The sequence below is a fragment of the Lonchura striata genome, chromosome 11, assembly GCF_046129695.1.
Source record: "Lonchura striata isolate bLonStr1 chromosome 11, bLonStr1.mat, whole genome shotgun sequence".
In the NCBI taxonomy this organism is placed as follows: domain Eukaryota; kingdom Metazoa; phylum Chordata; class Aves; order Passeriformes; family Estrildidae; genus Lonchura; species Lonchura striata.
The window spans coordinates 9,265,622-9,284,780 of NC_134613.1; the positions used below are offsets into that span (position 1 = coordinate 9,265,622).

The 19,159-nt window shown below is 39.0% G+C and overlaps 1 protein-coding gene across 7 annotated transcripts in view; it reads left to right on the forward strand.

Annotated features, from left to right (window-relative positions):
- The window catches only part of OTUD7A (OTU deubiquitinase 7A), a 107,931-nt gene that overhangs the window by 70,946 nt on the left and 17,826 nt on the right, over positions 1-19,159 (forward strand). For all 7 annotated transcript variants that reach the window (XM_021554172.2, XM_077785875.1, XM_021554171.3 and 4 more), the window contains 6 exons: positions 2,470-2,652; positions 4,545-4,763; positions 9,707-9,808; positions 11,210-11,337; positions 12,015-12,127; positions 17,562-17,689. In XM_021554172.2, coding sequence (XP_021409847.1) covers positions 2,470-2,652; positions 4,545-4,763; positions 9,707-9,808; positions 11,210-11,337; positions 12,015-12,127; positions 17,562-17,689 — 873 coding nt within the window. The remainder of the gene's footprint in view (positions 1-2,469; positions 2,653-4,544; positions 4,764-9,706; positions 9,809-11,209; positions 11,338-12,014; positions 12,128-17,561; positions 17,690-19,159) is intronic.

The window sequence follows — 19,159 nt, forward strand, 5'->3', positions numbered from 1 at the left end:
CTTCCATCTTTCCAGTGGAGAGGGTAGCTGGAAACACTTATCCTGGTCATTGAGGGTGGCTAATTTTCAAAACCCCTATTTCATGGAGATGGAAAGGTGATGAATATGTTCTTTAATTTGATTGAATGTTTTTCTTGCATGAGTCCAATCATAACTTCCTGTGTTGGTTCTCTGAAGTTTAGGGCTTTGGTGCTGAATTGGTGCTTCTGTTCAGGAGATGGGGAGAATTCCAGGGATATGAAAAGATTTGAAAATTAAATATTTATGTGTTAGGTATAGAAATTTTAATTTTTGTAACGTTCCAAGTCCATTTTCGAAGTTAATTTGCTACAATTACCATGACGTGTAACTCAAGAGACACTGTGCAATCCAGTTTTAAATGGAACACACTGTGAGCCTGCTTTCTGAAGGCTCAATGTAGTTTTTATGACAGAGTTTTTATATAAGATGATTGCATTTGGCTTAAAATCGAGGCCAGCGGGATTTCTGTGAGTCTGCTGATTTTCTGCTTTCCTCTTACATACATCAAAGCCCTGTCACACAGCAGCCACTTACAGCATATGCACTGGGATTTTTTTTAGCTTCTGAATTTAAACATGAAAAAGTCTTGAGCAGGGGAACTGCAGGGAATACCCTGAGAAATGCTGCTGGTGTTCCAGTGCTACAGGGCTGGTACTCAGGGATCTGTACTCAATGAATCCAGGATGTTCCTGCAGGTCACATAGGCCTGGGTTTCTAGCATTGCCAATACTAGAATAATAATGTTTTGTTTAAAGCTATATTTCCTATAATTATATTTATTGTCACCTTCACTTTTTTTTTTATTTACTTTTGTGGTTGAGAAGAAGAATTTAAGAATGTGTGTAAAGTGCCTCTTACAGCCAGAACCAAAGAAAAACCATTCTTACTTCAAACACTGACTGGGTTTGGGAAGGCACTTATGGCTCTGTTTGGGTTGTGTGACTTGGTTGGGATGTATGTAAAGTTAGAGCAGAGCCCTGACTGGATTACAGCCTTTTACTCTACATGGGCTTTTTATGGAACAAATGCTGGCAATAGCTGAAGTTCTTGTTCCAGTATTTCTGACAATTTTCACTGAATTTACATTTTGTCCTACAGACTTTCTAATAAGCAATTACAGCATTACAGAACAATTCTGTATGGCTCACATGGTGGTTTATATTATAGTTTGCTCAGGAGCTAGGTAACATTCTTGCTCAATGATACCAATTCTCTTTTCAGAATTTTGTTAGTTCTTCAAAACCCAAGGTAGTTTAGCTCAACCTTGTAGGTACCAACTGTTTGTGCTATTTTTTTCCTTCTTTGGTTAGGTTTTTGTTCTTCACAGATATGACTGTAACAGTAAAAGGTTTTCTTCTATCTGTTTAAAACTGCTTTGTACTATATTTAGCTTATCTCCTTGGTATAAGCAAGTAAGTTATCTTTAACTGCTACTCAGGTAATGTAGCTTCTCAAAGTACATAAAATTACAACCTTCTATGGTGTAATAAGTCATGTATTAGTCAGAATCAGGTTACTTTTGAATTTCCAGGAAAAGTGCTTGTGGAATGCTCTGGAAGTCTCATATAACTTGGAGGGCCTCTCTTTCTTTTTATTAAATATTTTTAATTTTCCAATTAGAAACAAGTACTTGAAGAATGGTAGGCGTCTCTGTATCTTAGTAGGATTATTTTGAAAATAGCAGGCAGACATCTCAACATGTTTTTCATGTTGTTTTTTTTTTTGAGAATGACAAGTCCTGTTTCACCACCTGTGCTTAACAGACTTTAGCTTCTCTGAATATTGGCCTGCATTCTGTGGTTGCTGGTCAGAGCAATATACTGAAGTGGAAGGTGGAAGCAAATCCTTTAGATGATTCTGTGCTGAGAGGTTCCACAAGCAGCTCCCACAGACAGGGAACCACACTGACTCAATCTCTTGCTGCTGGTTTGGTTACAGAACATTGTCCTTTATTACCTGCTTTCTAAAAGGCTTTTAAAATCACTAAGAGAGCGAGTTCTCTCTCATGTATGAGATAAAGGGACCTAAAGTATTTTTTGTTCGCATTCTAGCTGTTCTGCAAATAAAGATAAGAAAGTTTCTCACTCTTTTGGGCTATGACACTATGACTCTTGTCTTTCCATCATTGCTCCTCATTATTATTTATTATGAATACAACCATACAATTTACTGCTCCCTCTCAGTGGGATTTAGAATTCATCCTAAATTACTAATTTCTGGAGCCATTTGATTAGAATCTCAGCAAGGGAAGTTCTAGCCTTGATCGCTCCTGTGATACAATGTCAAAATTAAGGGTTTATGGATGAGAGGAGATGGTACCTTTTACTCAGTGGTAGCTGACTTTGACACTTCTTCCCACAGTGCTGCTGTGTTGGGATGCCACAGGCTGGGCAGTCCCAGGAGGGTGGTGGACAGGGCAGAGCTGAGGGTTCCTTTGCTGTTTTGCAGGCAAGAACTGGGACCTGACGGCAGCGTTGAATGACTATGAGCAGCTGCGGCAGGTGCACACGGCCAACCTGCCCCAGGTGTTCAACGAGGGCAGGTTTTACAAGCAGCAGGAGCCAGAGCAGCCGCCCCAGGTGACCAAGGCTGAGAGGCCCTGCCTGCAAAGGCAGGATGACATCGCCCAAGGTAAGAGCTCCTCTGGGGGGTCTCAGGGGACAGGTGGGTCTCCAACCTGTCTGCTTGGGAGCTGTGCTTGGCTGCAGAGTGTGGGAGGCCATGTGCCAGCAGCGTGTGAGCTGTGTCATTGTCATGGGGCTCAGAGCTGCTGCTAGACCCTATTTTTCATGTTTTGGTGGTTGTGAGCTCTGCCTCAATTCTGCAAGTTGTTTTTTTTAATGGGTGATTAAAGTAAAATACATTGTTCCCAAGCAGTCCTGTGGTAGTCATGAAAGAAGTTAATTAGAGGGTGTCACAGACCACTCTTGTATACAGTTTTCTATGCTTATTGAAACAAACAAACAAAAATGTTTAAAAAAATCCTTATTTCACTCTTTGCATTCTTACTCACAGTGTGTGGATAGGGTGTAAGCAGACTATGAATAACTTTCAGCTTTGAAATGTCATTCTTTTATGGTTCCACAGAAAATGCCTCCTATCTCCTGCTGAACAGAAATTGAAACCTTAAGAAAAATTAGTCAACTACCTCTAACAGTTAATTTCTAGTACAAGATGATAAGCATTAGAATTTGCTTTTTTGTTTGCAGACCTCTTATGGGTTTTATTTCAGCTCTCTCTCTGACTGTTGGGTTGCAGTTTTTTTCTATTAATTTCTCTAGAAGCTGTAATTTGTCCCAAAATAAATCTGCAGGTCTGACAGCTTGTCATGTAGACAGGTAATAGCAGTAGCCTGGTGATGGCTTTCTGTGCAGCCATTAAAAGGAACAGAAGGGCTTCCCTTCTCCTGCTGACTCTTCCCTCCTGTTAAACAAGAAATAGCATCAGTGCTTAGGAGTTCCAGTAAAGCTTTTTAAAAATTGCTGACTTCCATCAGAAGAAAAGGAACTGTGGTACTTCTAAGACTCCTTAAATCACTGAATACAAATAAAGGGAGGAAGAGCAGCTCAGTTGATAAAACCATGTGCCTTCAGCCTTTTTCTGATACAGCTTGCACTGAAACATCCATCTGATGTTTAGTGGGTTCAGTAAGGTTGTGTGAGGTACATCTGACTTGGACCACCTGGACTGACAGGAATTTGGCCGCCAACTCAGTGTGTAGCTGAGGATCTCCTGGTCAGAGATCCACCTCTGACTGACAGGTGAACCTAGGGATGTTCAGGGAGGAGCAGAGACAGGAAAGGAGCACCTTGTTTTGCACCAAGGAGTGGAGAATGCAGCCAGCAGGGGAGGGCTGGGCTATGCTGGGAGGGGTGATGGAGTGGCAGCAAGGGGATGTCACATGGAGGTGCTGCCCTGCACTTCAGTGCCCCTTCTCAGGGGATTTAGCTGAGATGTACAGGGAGAGGAAACAAATCGAACCTTCTACCCTCTCCCTCCCTTTAGGTTAATTTACGGAGTGCAATTTAAGTCTCAGAGTTAGAAAGACTTTGATCCATTAGAGAAATAAAAGTTCACAAACTGCAAGAAAATTAATTTTAAATAACCATTAGTCAGTTTAAGATGTCTTAAAAACATTGTTAGTGATAAGTCATGTTAAAGTAAGCTTTAATTAGGAGTTCAAAACATTAACTGACTATCTGCCTATCAATAAATTTTTCTTCCAATGAAGCCTTGAAAACTTAAGATACATCAAGGAAAAATTTTATAGGAATATTTATTTTTCACATTTTGTTATTTTTACTGCTAATTTTTTTTAACTAGAAGGAGAGTCAAGTTCCTCTGGCTTGCCAAAGGGACCTGTAATAGGAACAAGCAATCTTTCACAGTCGGGAAATAACCTGAAAAAGGCAGCGAACAAAATGTGGAATAAATTCCTAGTGGAATGAATGTGCATTCACCAGCTTTGGCATTGCTGGCCTTTTAGGCAGTGGTGCAGGCTGTAACTGTTGGTTTCTCGACAGAAAAGCGTCTTTCCAGAGGGATTTCCCATGCCAGCTCAGCCATAGTCTCCCTGGCTCGCTCACATGTAGCAAATGACTGCAGCAATGAGCAGTTCCCTCTGGAGATGCCCATCTACACATTCCAGCTGCCAGACCTGAGCGTGTACAGCGAGGACTTCAGGAGCTTCATCGAGCGGGACTTAATTGAGCAGGCCACCATGGTGGCATTGGAGCAAGCAGGTGGGTCACACCATGGGTGTCGGTAGGTGGCATATCCAACATTTGGGTTGGCATTTTTATTCCAGCTTCATGGCCAAAGCTTGCACATCCTGCCTGGGAAATAAAAGCCAGAGAGTAAATGTAACTGCTGTGTTCTTTTCCAAATGACTCATATTACAGTCCTCTGTTTCTTTTAAAACATTATAGAAAAAATGGTCAAATTTAGTTAATAAAACAAAGAAATTGAGAGAGGAAGGAAGGGACTGGTGGGGAAGTCAGAGAGAGTTGGTACTTCCAGTTCTTATAAGGAAATTACATTGCAGTGACTGTGAAAGAAGACATCTTCAAGTTCTATTGCAGCTTGAGAATATAGTTTTTAGATATATATTTTACATATTTATTATTTTTTATAATGAGAAACTACATAATTTTAAAGCAATACTTCAGTATTGCCACGGGGAAAAAAGTGTAGATATTTAAAATTAATGTTAATTCACATCTATTAGTAGTTAAAAGTTTTAAGCCAATTTTGAAGGATATGAAGAAATCTTTTTAAAATTAATATTGGTGCCTTATGAAACAGCAGGAGTGCTAATGAACCGTGAAATTAACACATCTGTATAGTGAAATGCTCAACCCTGGTGATATAAAAGAGTTGTAAAATCAGATTTCATGGTTGCTTGTGGAATATGGAGTAGACAGTTGCCTTTTTTGTGGCTTGTATAACACTGGATTGATCTGAGATTCATTCTCCAGCCCTGGTGCCCTGTGTGAGCTCAAACTGATAAAGTGTAGCTCTGGTTTGAGGCAGGAGCTCTGCTAATCCCACTGAGTACTTATGAGGTGTTGTCATGTGCTCTTTTTTGGCTTTGGTGATTGAAAAGCCAGACATACTTAGATAAAAGCCTCAAAAAGTACATACTTAAGGAAAAAGAAAACCTACAAACAATGAAAAGAACCCCAAGCAGTGCTCAGAAAGCCTTTTTCTGGGAGAAACAGCAGTGTAAAATAAGGTAGGAATTCTACCAGGCAGCTATGAAGCATGAAAACTGCAAGTCACCTATGAAAAAAATGTATCCAGTTTCTCTAAGAACGAGCTAAGCCAAGGAGGACAGGGGAAAAATAGGATAATTATTCTTCTCTCAGCTCTGCCAAACCCTCCAAAGTGCACAGGGATAGCAGAAGATACCATTGTTGATCTACCTGCTTCAGTGCAATCACAGCCTTTAGAGTCTTGTATGAACTGGAGGATCACAGAAAAAAATCAGAGAATATGTGAATTTAGAGCTGACATCCCCTAATTCATACAGAGCTGGTTAGCTTTGAACTTGAAATGGCTGCAGAAATGACCGAATTTGCTGCCTCTTAGCATTCCTCTCTCAAACCTCTCTGAAAATTAGAATAAATAATTTTTTATTTTCTTTACATTAATTAGGGCAGTAACTTGACACATACTGGAAAAGCACCTTCATCCCCAGAGCCTCTTGCACCCTGGAAAGGAGAGGGTTTGACCATTTGAAGTACTCAGGGTTTTGATCACAGGTGTGCTTGTAGCCTACTTAAACATAGTTTACTTCATGAGCGTTTCATTCAAATAACTTGGAACTTCCTGGGAAACACTTCTGCATTTCAAGTAAGTTAAACAGATCAAATAGTTTGCTTAAGAAAATCATGTAAGGCTTCATAGAAACTAACCTTTTGTCTTTGTTTTAGATGTAAAGATACTCAGTTTCCTGCCTATTTTATTTGTTGTACAAAATGAAGAGAATTAATAGGAAAGCCACATAGTATTAGAAATTTTACTGTCTCCTACCAGCAGTTTAACTATGGTTTGGTCAATGACATAAAAAAAAAAAACTAAAACATGAGGTGCATTTCCTGCAAAGAGCCTAAAATCTATTTCAAACCAAATCCCATGAAGGACAGTAGCTTTTGTAGCTGAGGTTGGGGATGCTGCTAAAGGAAGAGGGGAGTGTGCTTGGGTATAATGCTGTGAATTTAAAGATAAAAGAAATAGAAAAGAAGCTGATTAGGCAAAGGAGGAAATTTGCTAGGAGCTAATAGCCTACTACTCCCAAAACCTGGTCTGGGAGAGCAGAATTGCCACTAACAGTGTCACACATGGGTTCTGAAGTGACCATATGAGCTGGGTGTCTGTAAAGCATGTAAGGTTTTTATGGAGTTTTTTTATATGCTTAAACTCTTGCTAGCTTGACATCTATATGACAGCATGTCCTGGTTGCATCCTATCTGCATGGAAACTCAGAACAAAATTCCCAATTTACTGCAAAGTGCTGTGTGAGATGATGAAGGAAAGGCCCAGACAAAGGCAGTGTGATTTACTTACTCCCAACTGCTGCAGTGAATGGTTTACTCCTTAATATGATTGCTTTCCAAATATTCCTTTGAAAGAATAAAATGCATCACATTCATAAAAACATTCTGAGGTTTTGTCCATCTTGTTAACTCAGCTGTTGATTATTGCCAGAATTGGAATGAGGTCAGCTCGTGAGTAACAGGCAGACTGATCTCTGTGAGCTCTGGCAGGAATTCCTGTGGTTCTTCAACACAGGCTGGCTCGAGTACTGATAATATGAAATGAAGTCTGTGTGAAAGCAATTTTATAATTCTAAATATTTTGTGCAGCAAGTAGATTTTCATTATAGACACGTGCTCCCCTCTGTGTTGTTAATGTGTGGGTTGACACAGAGAGATGTTATGAAAACTTCTGCTCTACTGAAGTACTGTGTTTTAAAAAAACAGTACAGCAGAGGAATGGCTGGACTAATGCAGTAATTTTAATTGTAAGAAAAAACAATTCTATTGCAGTGGTGAAATATAATTCAATAAAAATAGTAAAAGTATAATGTATGAAGTCCAAAAACTCTTTTCCTATGCTTTTCTTTCTGTGCTCATGTTTGTGTTTTCTAAGAAGCAGCGGCCAAAGTAAACAGTAATATGCTGTTAAGCCTGGGCTTTGTGTCTCCCAAACCAGTCCACCAAAATTGTGGAGATGTTTGAACTCAGTTTTCATCTAAGCTTCATTTTACTGTTTTTTCCCCTAAAGAGAGCCACTATAACTACTAGATTTGAAAAATGAAAATGCACCACTTTTTTGTTATAATCCAGTAATAAACCCATACCTGCAATTTTTTCAGTCAGCCATAAGCTTTGTGATGTTAGCCACACCCCAAACGCTTTTTGCAGGATGCACTTGGCAGAAGATCACTTTTATAGAAACCTCCTGTTACTCATCATAAACACCAGACTTTGGCATTTCTTACCAATAGATGTTAGTTAATCTGCAAAGCAATGGCACTCATTATTTCCTTAAGTCCTACCTAAGGTCTGTCTGGTTTTAGGTATTCTAACCAGGCTTTATACAGCATCTTGGTGTAACCTATTGCTGAATATGATCCCACCAAAACATTCTGCTAAAACAGGTGGCAAGTTGTTAATGCACAGATGCAGGAATTGCTGAAAATGATCTTGCTCTTTCCAAAAGCTGTCTAACAGTGCTTTGAATTAAGTATCTTTATTGCATATTTAATTTAGAATTCAATAAGGCTAGTCTGAGGTGTAATGCATTTACAAATCAGCTGCTAAAATCATTTGAGGATTACCAGATGTGCTTATTGATCTGCTATGCATCTTTACAGTGTGGTAATCTTAACACATTTGGACTAATAGCAATTTAATTTCATTGTTCTTAGTACCCAGAACAAATAACTGGGGTACATAATAAATATTGCTACACTCTTTTTCTCCTAATGTATATTGCTTGTAGTTACAAATAACCTTCAGTATAATTTTGTAATGAAAACTTACAAAAGAGGCATTTATTTGTTGTTTGAACTTCCCCGTTTTGGGGTTTAACCTTAAGTGCAAGACTGCTTGTACAAATATATAGATGCTATTTCTTCCCAGCTTCCCAGTCAAGAAACTGGGGGAGAAAAAGTCTGCCTATTGCATTATTCATTTAATTATTCACTTGTGCATTACCCACAGACCTGCCAAGTCTTGGGAAATGTACCAGCTCTACTCATCCGTGTTAATCATCTGCTCTTCCTCATCCCCAGAGATGTCACACAATTACCCCCATTTGCTCTCTTTCTATTAGAAGTGCTCCCATGACCTTTTAACCAAGACTTAACACTCCAGTTTGCTACCACATGGCAACCTGTGTGCCAGGAATGACCTGCTTTTAGTGTGGGCTTGGGCAGTGATAGTCGTCATGACTGATTTCTTCATCAAGCATCTGTCCTTTTGCCAGGCTTTTCCAGAACCCGTCTTTGGTTTATAATCTGTAAAACATGCTTCACATAGCAGTGATGGATAAGTGATTCTCTAAGTATTCCCTAAAGAGAAAGGCCACATTCAATACTATACCTCAGGCTATGCTTTGGTGGCATTTTTATTCTCTGGCAGTGTAGCTTGGTTTTAGTAGATTTAATAATGATTTACACTATGGGAAATGAGAGGAGAATCAGCTGTTGAAACAATCCATCTGATTGAAATAATTTACTTAATAAACTTACCTTTATAGTAACATATCTTGATTACCACATACATATTACTTTTGTCTTTTGACAAAAGAAAAATTCCTTTATTACCTTCATGTGATCTCTCATGTGAGTGTGGGAGGCAAATGTCGATTATGTTTGGGAACTGACAGCAAGGCTCAGAATGGTATTAAGGCAATAAACTCCTTGGAAATCATCACTGGATGCAGCATATGAGACTGGAAGATGCAAATTAATTAAAGGTGCTCTTTTCTTTCCTAGATCCATGTAGAGACTAGTTTATCTGCCTCATTTCTAATCTCAGTTTTAACTTCCAACGTTACGCTTTAGCTTATTTGGTAAAGAGGATGTCTGTGGTTGCCCCTCCTGCTCTGTGTTGACTTGCACAGAGCACTGCTCCTGTTCAGGTTCCTCTCCCTATAACCAGTGTTTCCTTTGCAGGACGCCTCAACTGGTGGTCCACGGTGTGCACCAGCTGCAAGCGCCTGCTGCCCCTGGCCACCACGGGTGATGGGAACTGCCTCCTGCATGCTGCCTCTCTAGGTAAGGGGCAGTCTGGGCAGGAAACCTTCTGCCAGAAATACTCACTGCTCTCCTCTAGCCCCGGCCAAAGCTCAGAAACACACGAGATACAAAGATTTGCATTAAAAGTCTGATTCTGAAGCAATATGTCCTTGATATTTCACTATAATGTTATTTACCTCCAGCATACCTGAAGCAGGAAAGAAAAAAGTTTCTCAGGATATAAAAGTATAACTGGAACAGTATCCAAACCCATGTATGACAAACACCAGTGATCTGTTTTTCCTTATATTTTTTGTGTTCCTGGCCTAACAGGTCTGGAACAGGCAAATTTGAGGTTCTTCTGCAGGATTGCCCTCATTATGTGCAAGGAAATTAATTCATTCTCTTGATTTTCTTTGAACAGTTCTTTGCTGTTTCAAGAATGCAGTGCCAATCTCTGTTAGTTCCGTGTAGGGTTTAAGTATATGTGAAACAACATTTGGGTTGAATTAAAATAATTTCCAATTGATAAATTAATTGTTTATACAAGATTTTTTAAGCCTTTCTGAAAAACAGTAGAAAGCTGTGAAGCTGGTCTTTGATGCTTTCTACATCCTAACCTATTATGAGGAAAGTTAGACTTCTTGCAGCTATTAAAATCTTCCACCAAAAGTACTCCAAAGAGTGACTGTTTAAAAACACTGGGATATTTATTATTTTGGAAAGACTCCTCTTGTTGAAACAGGCAGTAAGAAAAGAGTTTTCTCTGTTTCCAAGGATAATTTTATCTTTATTTAGTTAATTTTGTATGTTAATTACTGCAAATGTTTGGAGTATTTTAACCTGAACCCAGCAGCTGACAATGTAATGACTGAAATATGACTGGCTGTAAGCACAGGACTGGGGACAGCTCTGCTTTCTTTTGGTGTAGGTTACTATTCCCAACCATATAAAAATGTTTCATTATCTTAAAATGAACTTGAAAGCCTGTGGTATTTTTAGACTTTCTATCATCTTGAATGCTTTTCTCTTAATTTTGAAGCCAAAGGAGATTTCCTGCTGTGTAAGAGCTGGAGCCTTTGGGGGCCGGCACCGTCTGTGATTCCAAGGGGTGCTTGCAGTGCTCATTAACATCCTTGTGCCTGCTGGCAACTGCAGCTAAAACCAACCTGTGCAGTGAATATTCCATGGCTTGCAGCAAAGCTGGAGTTGCCTGCAAGCAAACACTAAACCAGTTCATATCTTTGGTTGTTCCTAATCAAAGTTTAAAATGTGTTAGAACTCTTGTTGCTGATTAGCTTACTTGTGATGATTCTTTCTTTTGGAAATCTTAAAAATAGTGGGTGAATTATTTTCCATGGAGAATCTTCAATTATGTATTAGCTATTGCTATTTCACTGTAGCTGCTTTAAAACTGGATGTCATCTTCTGCTGCCTTAGGGATGTGGGGATTTCACGACCGGGACCTTGTGTTACGGAAAGCCCTCTATACTATGATGAGAAGTGGAGCTGAAAGGGAAGCACTGAAAAGAAGATGGAGATGGCAACAGACTCAGCAGAATAAGGAGGTCTGTATGGCCCAAAGATAGCCTTGTTAATATCATTTAGGGTTACAAGCATTCTTCTGAAGTTTGCTGTGAAAGTTTTAATTGCTATCAAATTCCTTGTGCTGCCATTGTGCTTGTAGTTTTGTGGGTATAAGTATGCCGAGTTTTGTGCCTGAAAGGTCTAGGGTGCATTTGGAACATGTAGAAGAATAAATGTGTAATTTAGCTATCAAAAGCATTTAAAAATAAGTAGATGAAATCCAGAAAAGAGAGAAACCCCATTTAGGAAAAATTTCCCAGAATCTTGAATTAGGATTTTAGAGCCGTGGCCAAATATTGAGTAGAAGTGTCATAACTAAAAATCATCTGTAAATTTGATTTGATTTTTGATTAAAAGCTGTATCTTCAACATGTTACTGTTTCCTGAAGATGTCTGTGCCTAAGCAGTGGCTAGAAAACCCAGTTTCAGGAGAAATCCTGAAGGCAAGCAAGTGAATGTGCTAACTCTACAGTAGGTATTTTAGATATTTTTAATAAGTTCATATTCTTTCACATGAGTAGAAATATTGAACTATAAATGGTCCAAGATACTGCACTGAGTCATGTGTGAAACTCAAGTGAGTTGTAAACCCTGGTACAGAGCCCTGCTTGCCCTGTGTGTCAGCAGAGCAGTGACAGCATTTCCTCCTGCCCCACAGTCAGGTTTGGTGTACACGGAAGAGGAGTGGGAGCGCGAGTGGAACGAGCTGCTCAAGCTGGCGTCCAGCGAGCCGCGCACGCATTTCAGCAAGAACGGGGGCACTGGTGGGGGGTAAGTTCACAGTGTGACACAGCCCCTGGCTTGTTCTCGGTAGGAAAAGCACAGCACAACGGAGTGAAGGTGTTCATAGCACCACCAAATGCCTTTGCAACTGTTGTACTCTTTTGCATGGCAGAATTATCTAACTATCCCATTATAATATTTAGCATTTCGGTGATGTTTTCTCATCAGTTACCACGCTAACTTGAGGTTACATTATATGCAAAAGTCTGCATTTAATAAATCCTAACTGTTTTTCTTGTAGAACAAGAATATTGGCAGTATCATTTAGCCTTTTATCAGAAATATATTTGTGAAAAGATTTGGGATGAAACAGTATCTACAACATTCAAATACCCCTGACCCACATATAGAATCTACTTTAAATAGCCACTGTGATAAACCATCCCATGCTTTCAGTGCAGTTATCCCCAAAGGACAGGATTATTGACCAGCCTTCAGAATGCAGAAGCTTTCGGTTTTGTGTCTAGTGTTTATCACTAAAATATTTAGTATTTGCTCATTGCGTAATTTTCTCTACCTACTGTCTCCCCTGGAGAAAATAATGTGTGGTGATAAGTAAATTGACAAAATAAGGCATACAGTCTTATAATAGTGAGAGTAAAAAAGTTTGTAAAAAATATTCTTTGGGCTCTGAAAGAATATTTTATTTTCCCTTTAACCTTATGATGTTAAGGATAGATAATTCTAGGAATTCAGGAGGAATTTGCTTAGAAAATTGTCAGCCACACTGTGTCTCATTTTCTTCTATTCTAAAGTGAAAAAAAAAAAATTCATTTTAATCTCTAGGTTGTTTCATATGTTTGTAGATATTTTCCTGTTGATATGTTTCAGTTTTCTAATGCAGTTCAGTTCATATTTCTATTAAATCTGATCATTCAGCCCCAATTTTCTCTGACTTGTTCTGTTTCATTCTGTATGTTCCATATTCTCTATGTACCACATATTTTCAGTACCTTCTAGTCAGAGATGCCCTCAAATGTTATCTTTGCCAGACAGTAAACCTTCAGTACCCAGGTACCTACACGGGGCGTATAGGTACTACATAAATAACCTTCTCATCATGGTTTGCATTTATCTCTTTTTTCAATCAAAATAAAGTACATACAGATAGCCAACAGTTAATTTTTCCTTTGAAATAGTGAAATATGGATTAGACAAGAAATCCTTATTCTATTAAAAATTTGAATGCATACTTCTCTTTACATTCATTCTAAAGTCAGAATGAATGTGACAGAATGAATTATTTTTTCAGTTTAATGAGCCCATGTTCAAAGTAGGGCCCTTGACAAGGAAAAGGAATATCAAAATAGTATTTTTGAGATGGGGTATATGATGTCCTTTAGTTAGTTGCTATATTAAGCAAGATTGCACATCAGTCTTTGAACTATAGATGAGACGTTCTCCTTTGGTGTCAGAATTAGCTAAAGCATCAGAAGTTGTATCTGCTTCGAAAGAGTTCAGTGACAAACCTAAGGATGGAATTGTGCTGCCTCATTCACCTGCAAACTTCTTTTAGTTATTTTTCAGTGTGAGCTACGTGCAAAGGAGATCAGCAATTGTTGCTAAATTTCCAAAGACTTCTCCTTTGAGACACTCTCATTCTTAGGCTGGGAAGTTGGAAAAAGAGAAGGAAACACAGAAAGCCCTGGTTCTTAAGTGCTTGTTTCCAGCATGTAAAGCAGAGCAAACTTAGGAAGCAGATTCTTGTTTTGAAACAGATTCACACATCTTCCTGTAAATGTAAAAAATGGATTCCAGATTAACATAATTACTTCATTTATCTCCATTTGCAAGCAAAAGCAGGGGCACTGAATTGAAGGAACTGCATTGAAAAAAGGAAAATGTCTGATACCCTGTTTTTTGTTAAGAACCTAACTATTGCCATCCTGCTCAAAAGAAAATTCCAACCCGTTCCTTCACTGTGCAACTGTCAGAGCCTGTTCTTATGTGAGAGTGAATATCACTGTTGTTATTCACTGTTGAAAACCCAGGTGCTGTTGTGGTTTGAGCTCATACAGACCCTGGAAATGGATGGTACTTGTACTTATTGTCACCTCCCAGCTGTGTCTGTGCTGTTGGCATTATCTTATTAATAAGTTCAAGGGACTTAAAATGGGGAAGAAGAGAGGGAATACTTCTGTAATCTTCCTGTATATCATTGGAATTGAGTTTGAGACAGAAACCCAGAACGTTTAAACAGGAAGAACCTCTCAAATGCAAGTGTCCTCTGAGGTTTTGGACTTGGCTTGGTATTCAGAGTGCTTCAACAAACAGTTCTTCATACACAACTCCTGCAGCCATGCAAGACCCTCACCTTGCACAGAATTTAGTTTAGATCATTTAACAAGACATTGCCCTAAAATGATTTTTATTTGATCTGGTGTCTGTTACAGGAATGCTGTTTCTTTAAAACTGCTCAATATATGAAGCAATTGTAGGGTGCAAAATGGTTTATTATAACATATATTTATTGATTATTAGCTGTAGTTTCTAAAGGCTAATACCTCTTTTTATCTGGCCTATTTTCAGTTCACATAAAGTACTGAAGCCAAGCACAGCCAAATTGCTGTGGTGATTCAAATATGGAGTCCAAAGCATTCACATTCTGTGTTTCTTTTCCTTTAGTCGATTCAATATACCTTTTTTTCCTTGAAGAATGAAAGAGAATGTTCCACTACTGTGCAATTTCCTGTTTGAATTGCTGACAAACACTGTAAGGAAATCAAAGGAGAGATTCTACACCTACAGCTGCAGCTGTGGTTCATTTGGAGATTGTAAAGCAGGAAAAGAAAGGTGTCAGAAATGGAATGGAGGCAAACTGAGCCCTGAACTCAGATATTGTTCTGATCTCCTGCTTCTGGCAACCCACCAGGTTGAAGAACTTTATCCCTGTCTTGTTATTTCAGTGTGTCTCAGCTGTCTGAGGGCATTGGTCTCTTGCTCTCTGTGAATCAGAAAATGAGTCCTAAAGTCAGAATAGCTGTTAGAGTCTGTTGGACTGAAAATCTGGAGCTGTTTGTGTGGAAGTAAAGCAGTGTCACCACAGGGAGCTGTTAGAAGGAAATCCAAGGACATGAGAACAGATCTTACTCAGAGTTTACAGGTGAGAGAGCAGCAGCCAGCCAGGTAGAACAGCAGGGTAGGTGACTTTTCCCTTCCAGCTTTTTGAAAGAGGTTTTCTTTCATTCCTGGCTTCAGTACAATCTGGATTTTCCATAAGAGTGGAAATTTGGAGTGCTGAGACCATGTCTGCTGTGTTTGGACTGGAGGTACCAGTGGTCCTGTAGGTCAGACTGAGATTTTTATTTGTTTTTCTTTTTATTAGTAATTTGCTCTTAGAATAGAGATAATTTATTTAATCAGAGTGCTCTGGTTGAGCAGGATTCTGCAATGCAGATTTACATGCTCTTATATAAGTGGATTTCATTATTTAAAGTTAGCTTTACATGAAGAGAGGAATTAATTTCAGTTTTCGAATTTTTCTTGGGTTCTATGTTTTATTGGCAAAATTATTCTGTCCACAGTTTTCATAGTCACGTAGCCAGCATACATAAAAGATCCTTGAAAAAAAGATCATTGATCAGTGGATCAAAGGATGTGGCAGGTTGCTATGGATACTTGTTAATGATGATTTTTCATTCTCATTAATCTTTAGGAAAATTCATGCTGAATCCTCAGCAAGTGGCACTGAAATAATATAAAACAGGCCACATGAATTACTGGCAGTGATGGTAGAAAATTGAGCATTGAAGAGGTTTCCCAGAGAGGCTATGAACTCTCTTCCCTTGGAGGTACTCAAAGGCTGTCTGGACACAATCCAGGGCTTTGGGTGGCCCTGATGGAGCAGGGGCTGGATAAGGGGTTCCCTAGAGCTCCCTTATGGCCTCAGCCACTCTGATCCTGTGGCAGTGAGCAGTGGAATGTGTAATAGCAGAGAAGGGTTTGAAATGTGTGAATATGATCAGAGATAGTGAAACAAGCAACATGGGGATGTGATCTTGGAGAGGAAAAAGGCCCAGTGGAATTTTGGAGTTTGTACAGTCAAGCATGGCATCAGCTTATCAAAGGGATAGAGATCTCTCTGATAACAGCTGTATCTGGAATGTGCCTTTCACTTCTAGAAACCTCATTAACTAGGAGATGAGGAATAATTAGAGGATTTGAAGGAAAAAAATTAGAACTGATAGGCTGGAAATACTAATGCGAGAAGATAGCTGGAAATCTTTCTGGCATATTGTCTTGCCAATAATATGATTCCCCTGAGTTTCTTCTGGCTGACAGATTACTCTGAGGTGACAGAATGGACTGCAAATGCTGAAAAGCTGTCACAGCCAGCTGTGGAGAAAAGTTCAGTAAGGAACAGGGGAAGAAATTGCAAAATGAGAATTTGGTTTGAACATCAGGAAAAATTTCCTTATGAGTGTAGGTAGCAGGAAAAGGGATCCAGGGACGGAGAGGTGTCTCACTGCTTGACCAGTGACTTCTGCACTGGCTGCTGGTGACCATTTCCACCCTGCTATGCTTCTAGGCTGGGATGAAAGATTTGAAAGTGAAGTTCCAGGGATGGGCTGGATGCTGTGAGACCTCTGAGAGGTTGTTGTGCTTGTCCCACACACTGTGGAGCAGTGTCCTGGCAGTTCTGCTCTCTTACTGTTCTTCACATACCCAGAAAATTAACAGCAGTCGGTTCTGGAGGTTTCCCTGCACAGCTGGCAGGAAGAGGAGAGGTGCTGCCTCCCTTTAAGAGTGTGCCTGTGTCACCTTGCCCACCTTTATTTGTCAGGGCTCACAAAAGCTGGACTCTGGGTATATTAAGTGGCACTCAGCAGTGAATTTCATCTTCACTTTTTTTGCTTCCCACAATCCTCTCATTTATCAGTCTTCTTTCATCTAGTTTGGTTTTGTTTTCCAGGCAGAGGCAAAGCTTTGAAATGTGGTACTGACATTAATGACATTAAACTGGGAAAACAGAAAGGGGATAACTGAAACCAAAAATGCATTAAATAGTTAATGAAGTCAATAAAAGGGATTGGAAGTGGTCAGCTAGAGAAGTGGGGACTTTAAGAGATTTATCCTTGCAGTCCAGATAAAAGAATGAACTTTTTGGTAGAAAATTTGACTTTCTAGGTTGGCTTCTAAAGGTGCTGGGCATTTCCATCTCCTGGACTATTGTGGGGCTGACCTGAAGCATAGTGATACTAGTTGGAAAACTTTTTTTTTTTAAATGCTGCTATTATTTTATTTACAAAAGTGCATTTTCCTTTCCATTTCTTTTTACCTGCTTCAGTGATTGAAATATGGGTTTCAGAGGAGTGGGGATGTAAGGGACAGTGAAGAAGAAACAGCTGCTGGGGTGTGTTGATCCACCAGTCTCATCGTTGGCTCAAGCTGGTTTATAAAGTCTCTATGCTGTGTCTTCCAGAGTGGACAATGCAGAAGATCCAGTGTATGAGAGCTTGGAAGAATTCCATGTTTTTGTCTTAGCCCATATCTTGAGAAGACCAATTGTTGTAGTAGCAGACACGATGTTACGAGATTCAGGAGGAGAAGGTAAGGGCTTTCATTAGAGATCCATGCACCTCTGTACATCAAATCAATTGTAAACTGATACCAGCGAAATACCCAGCTGTAACATACCAGTGTTTATGGCAGAGCTGCTGCCTTCTTCTGAAAGGAATAAAATAAAGGAAAACACAGAACGATACTCAATCCCTTTCTATTAGATAAAAGTAAAAAAATACAAGATAATTACACAACCCTTGCTGAAAACCTTTTTATCCCAGATATTCCCTATTAACTTAAATAACCACCAAATTACAAAACATAATACATTTCTGACTGGTCTAAGTGAACAAAGTTCTATTTTTGCCATGTTATTTAGGTGCCCCTTAAAACTCTAAAGAAACCAATCTAATCTGACTTTGAAAAATTGAATTTTAAATGTGTGTATCTTGGATTTTTGTTTTTAATGACTTCTTTGCAGCTTCTCATTCAAAAGTTTCCAGAATGTTTTATTCAGTTTGCACAGGTGAGCACAGAAATGTTAGATCCATATGTGGAGCCAGCTTGACCCTGTTGGAGCAGGACTCAGAGCATTAAATTCATCTCACTTTATACCATGAACTAACAGAATTGTAATTCATGATAGGGTGTTACTTAATTAAAGAGGGACCTTTGGCTGATTAAAAGAGGATGTTAAGCAGGTGATGGAGTTTACAGAAATTTACTTCCACAGGGAAATACTGCAATATTTCAGTTTTCATTGCAAATTATGAACTACAAGTAATGGTTGTAGATTATTCTGTAGGTTATTGAGAAACACACCTGAAAGACAATGCAGTCATTGTTCAGAGTCAGAATGAGGGGTTCATGAAGGAACTCATCTTGCAAATATTTCAGCAATAAAATCGCATATTTTTGTAGCAAAAGGAAAAATAATTGGTTTGAAGCAAAAACACTGAATTTTCCTGCCCAAATTTGCTGTTTCCCATAATTATATATATAAACAAGTATAGAATCTGTCAAAGGAAAATTTTGCCCCTCCAGATGGAGCATCCCATCCAAATTCTACTTGTAAGATTTTTTTGAGTTCTTCCTTAACATTATCATATATGCATCTGTATGTACATTCAAGTATATACAGTGTGTGGACTATAAACACATTTGCAATGTTTGTTATAGAAATCTGTTAATGGAAGGCACAAGTGGAGCATGTTACCAAAAGACCCGGCAGTGTATTTACTGATGGTTATTAGAAAATAATTCTGCCTAGAAGCATTACAGGAAGGTACAACTCTGCTTACATGCATAAGAGTCATCAAGATTTTGTTATAAGACCATAATATCTTCACCAATAAAAAATTAGAACAAGCAAAATTATGTAAGAATGGAAGATCTTGCTCATGGTTCTTTGTATATTTCCTGACATTTTATAATGAAATTTTAGCTGCTGTTGGGACTGTTTTCTGCTTTGATTACCCCACTTTAAGCTGCTCTTCTGGAGCTCTGATGATATTGCAG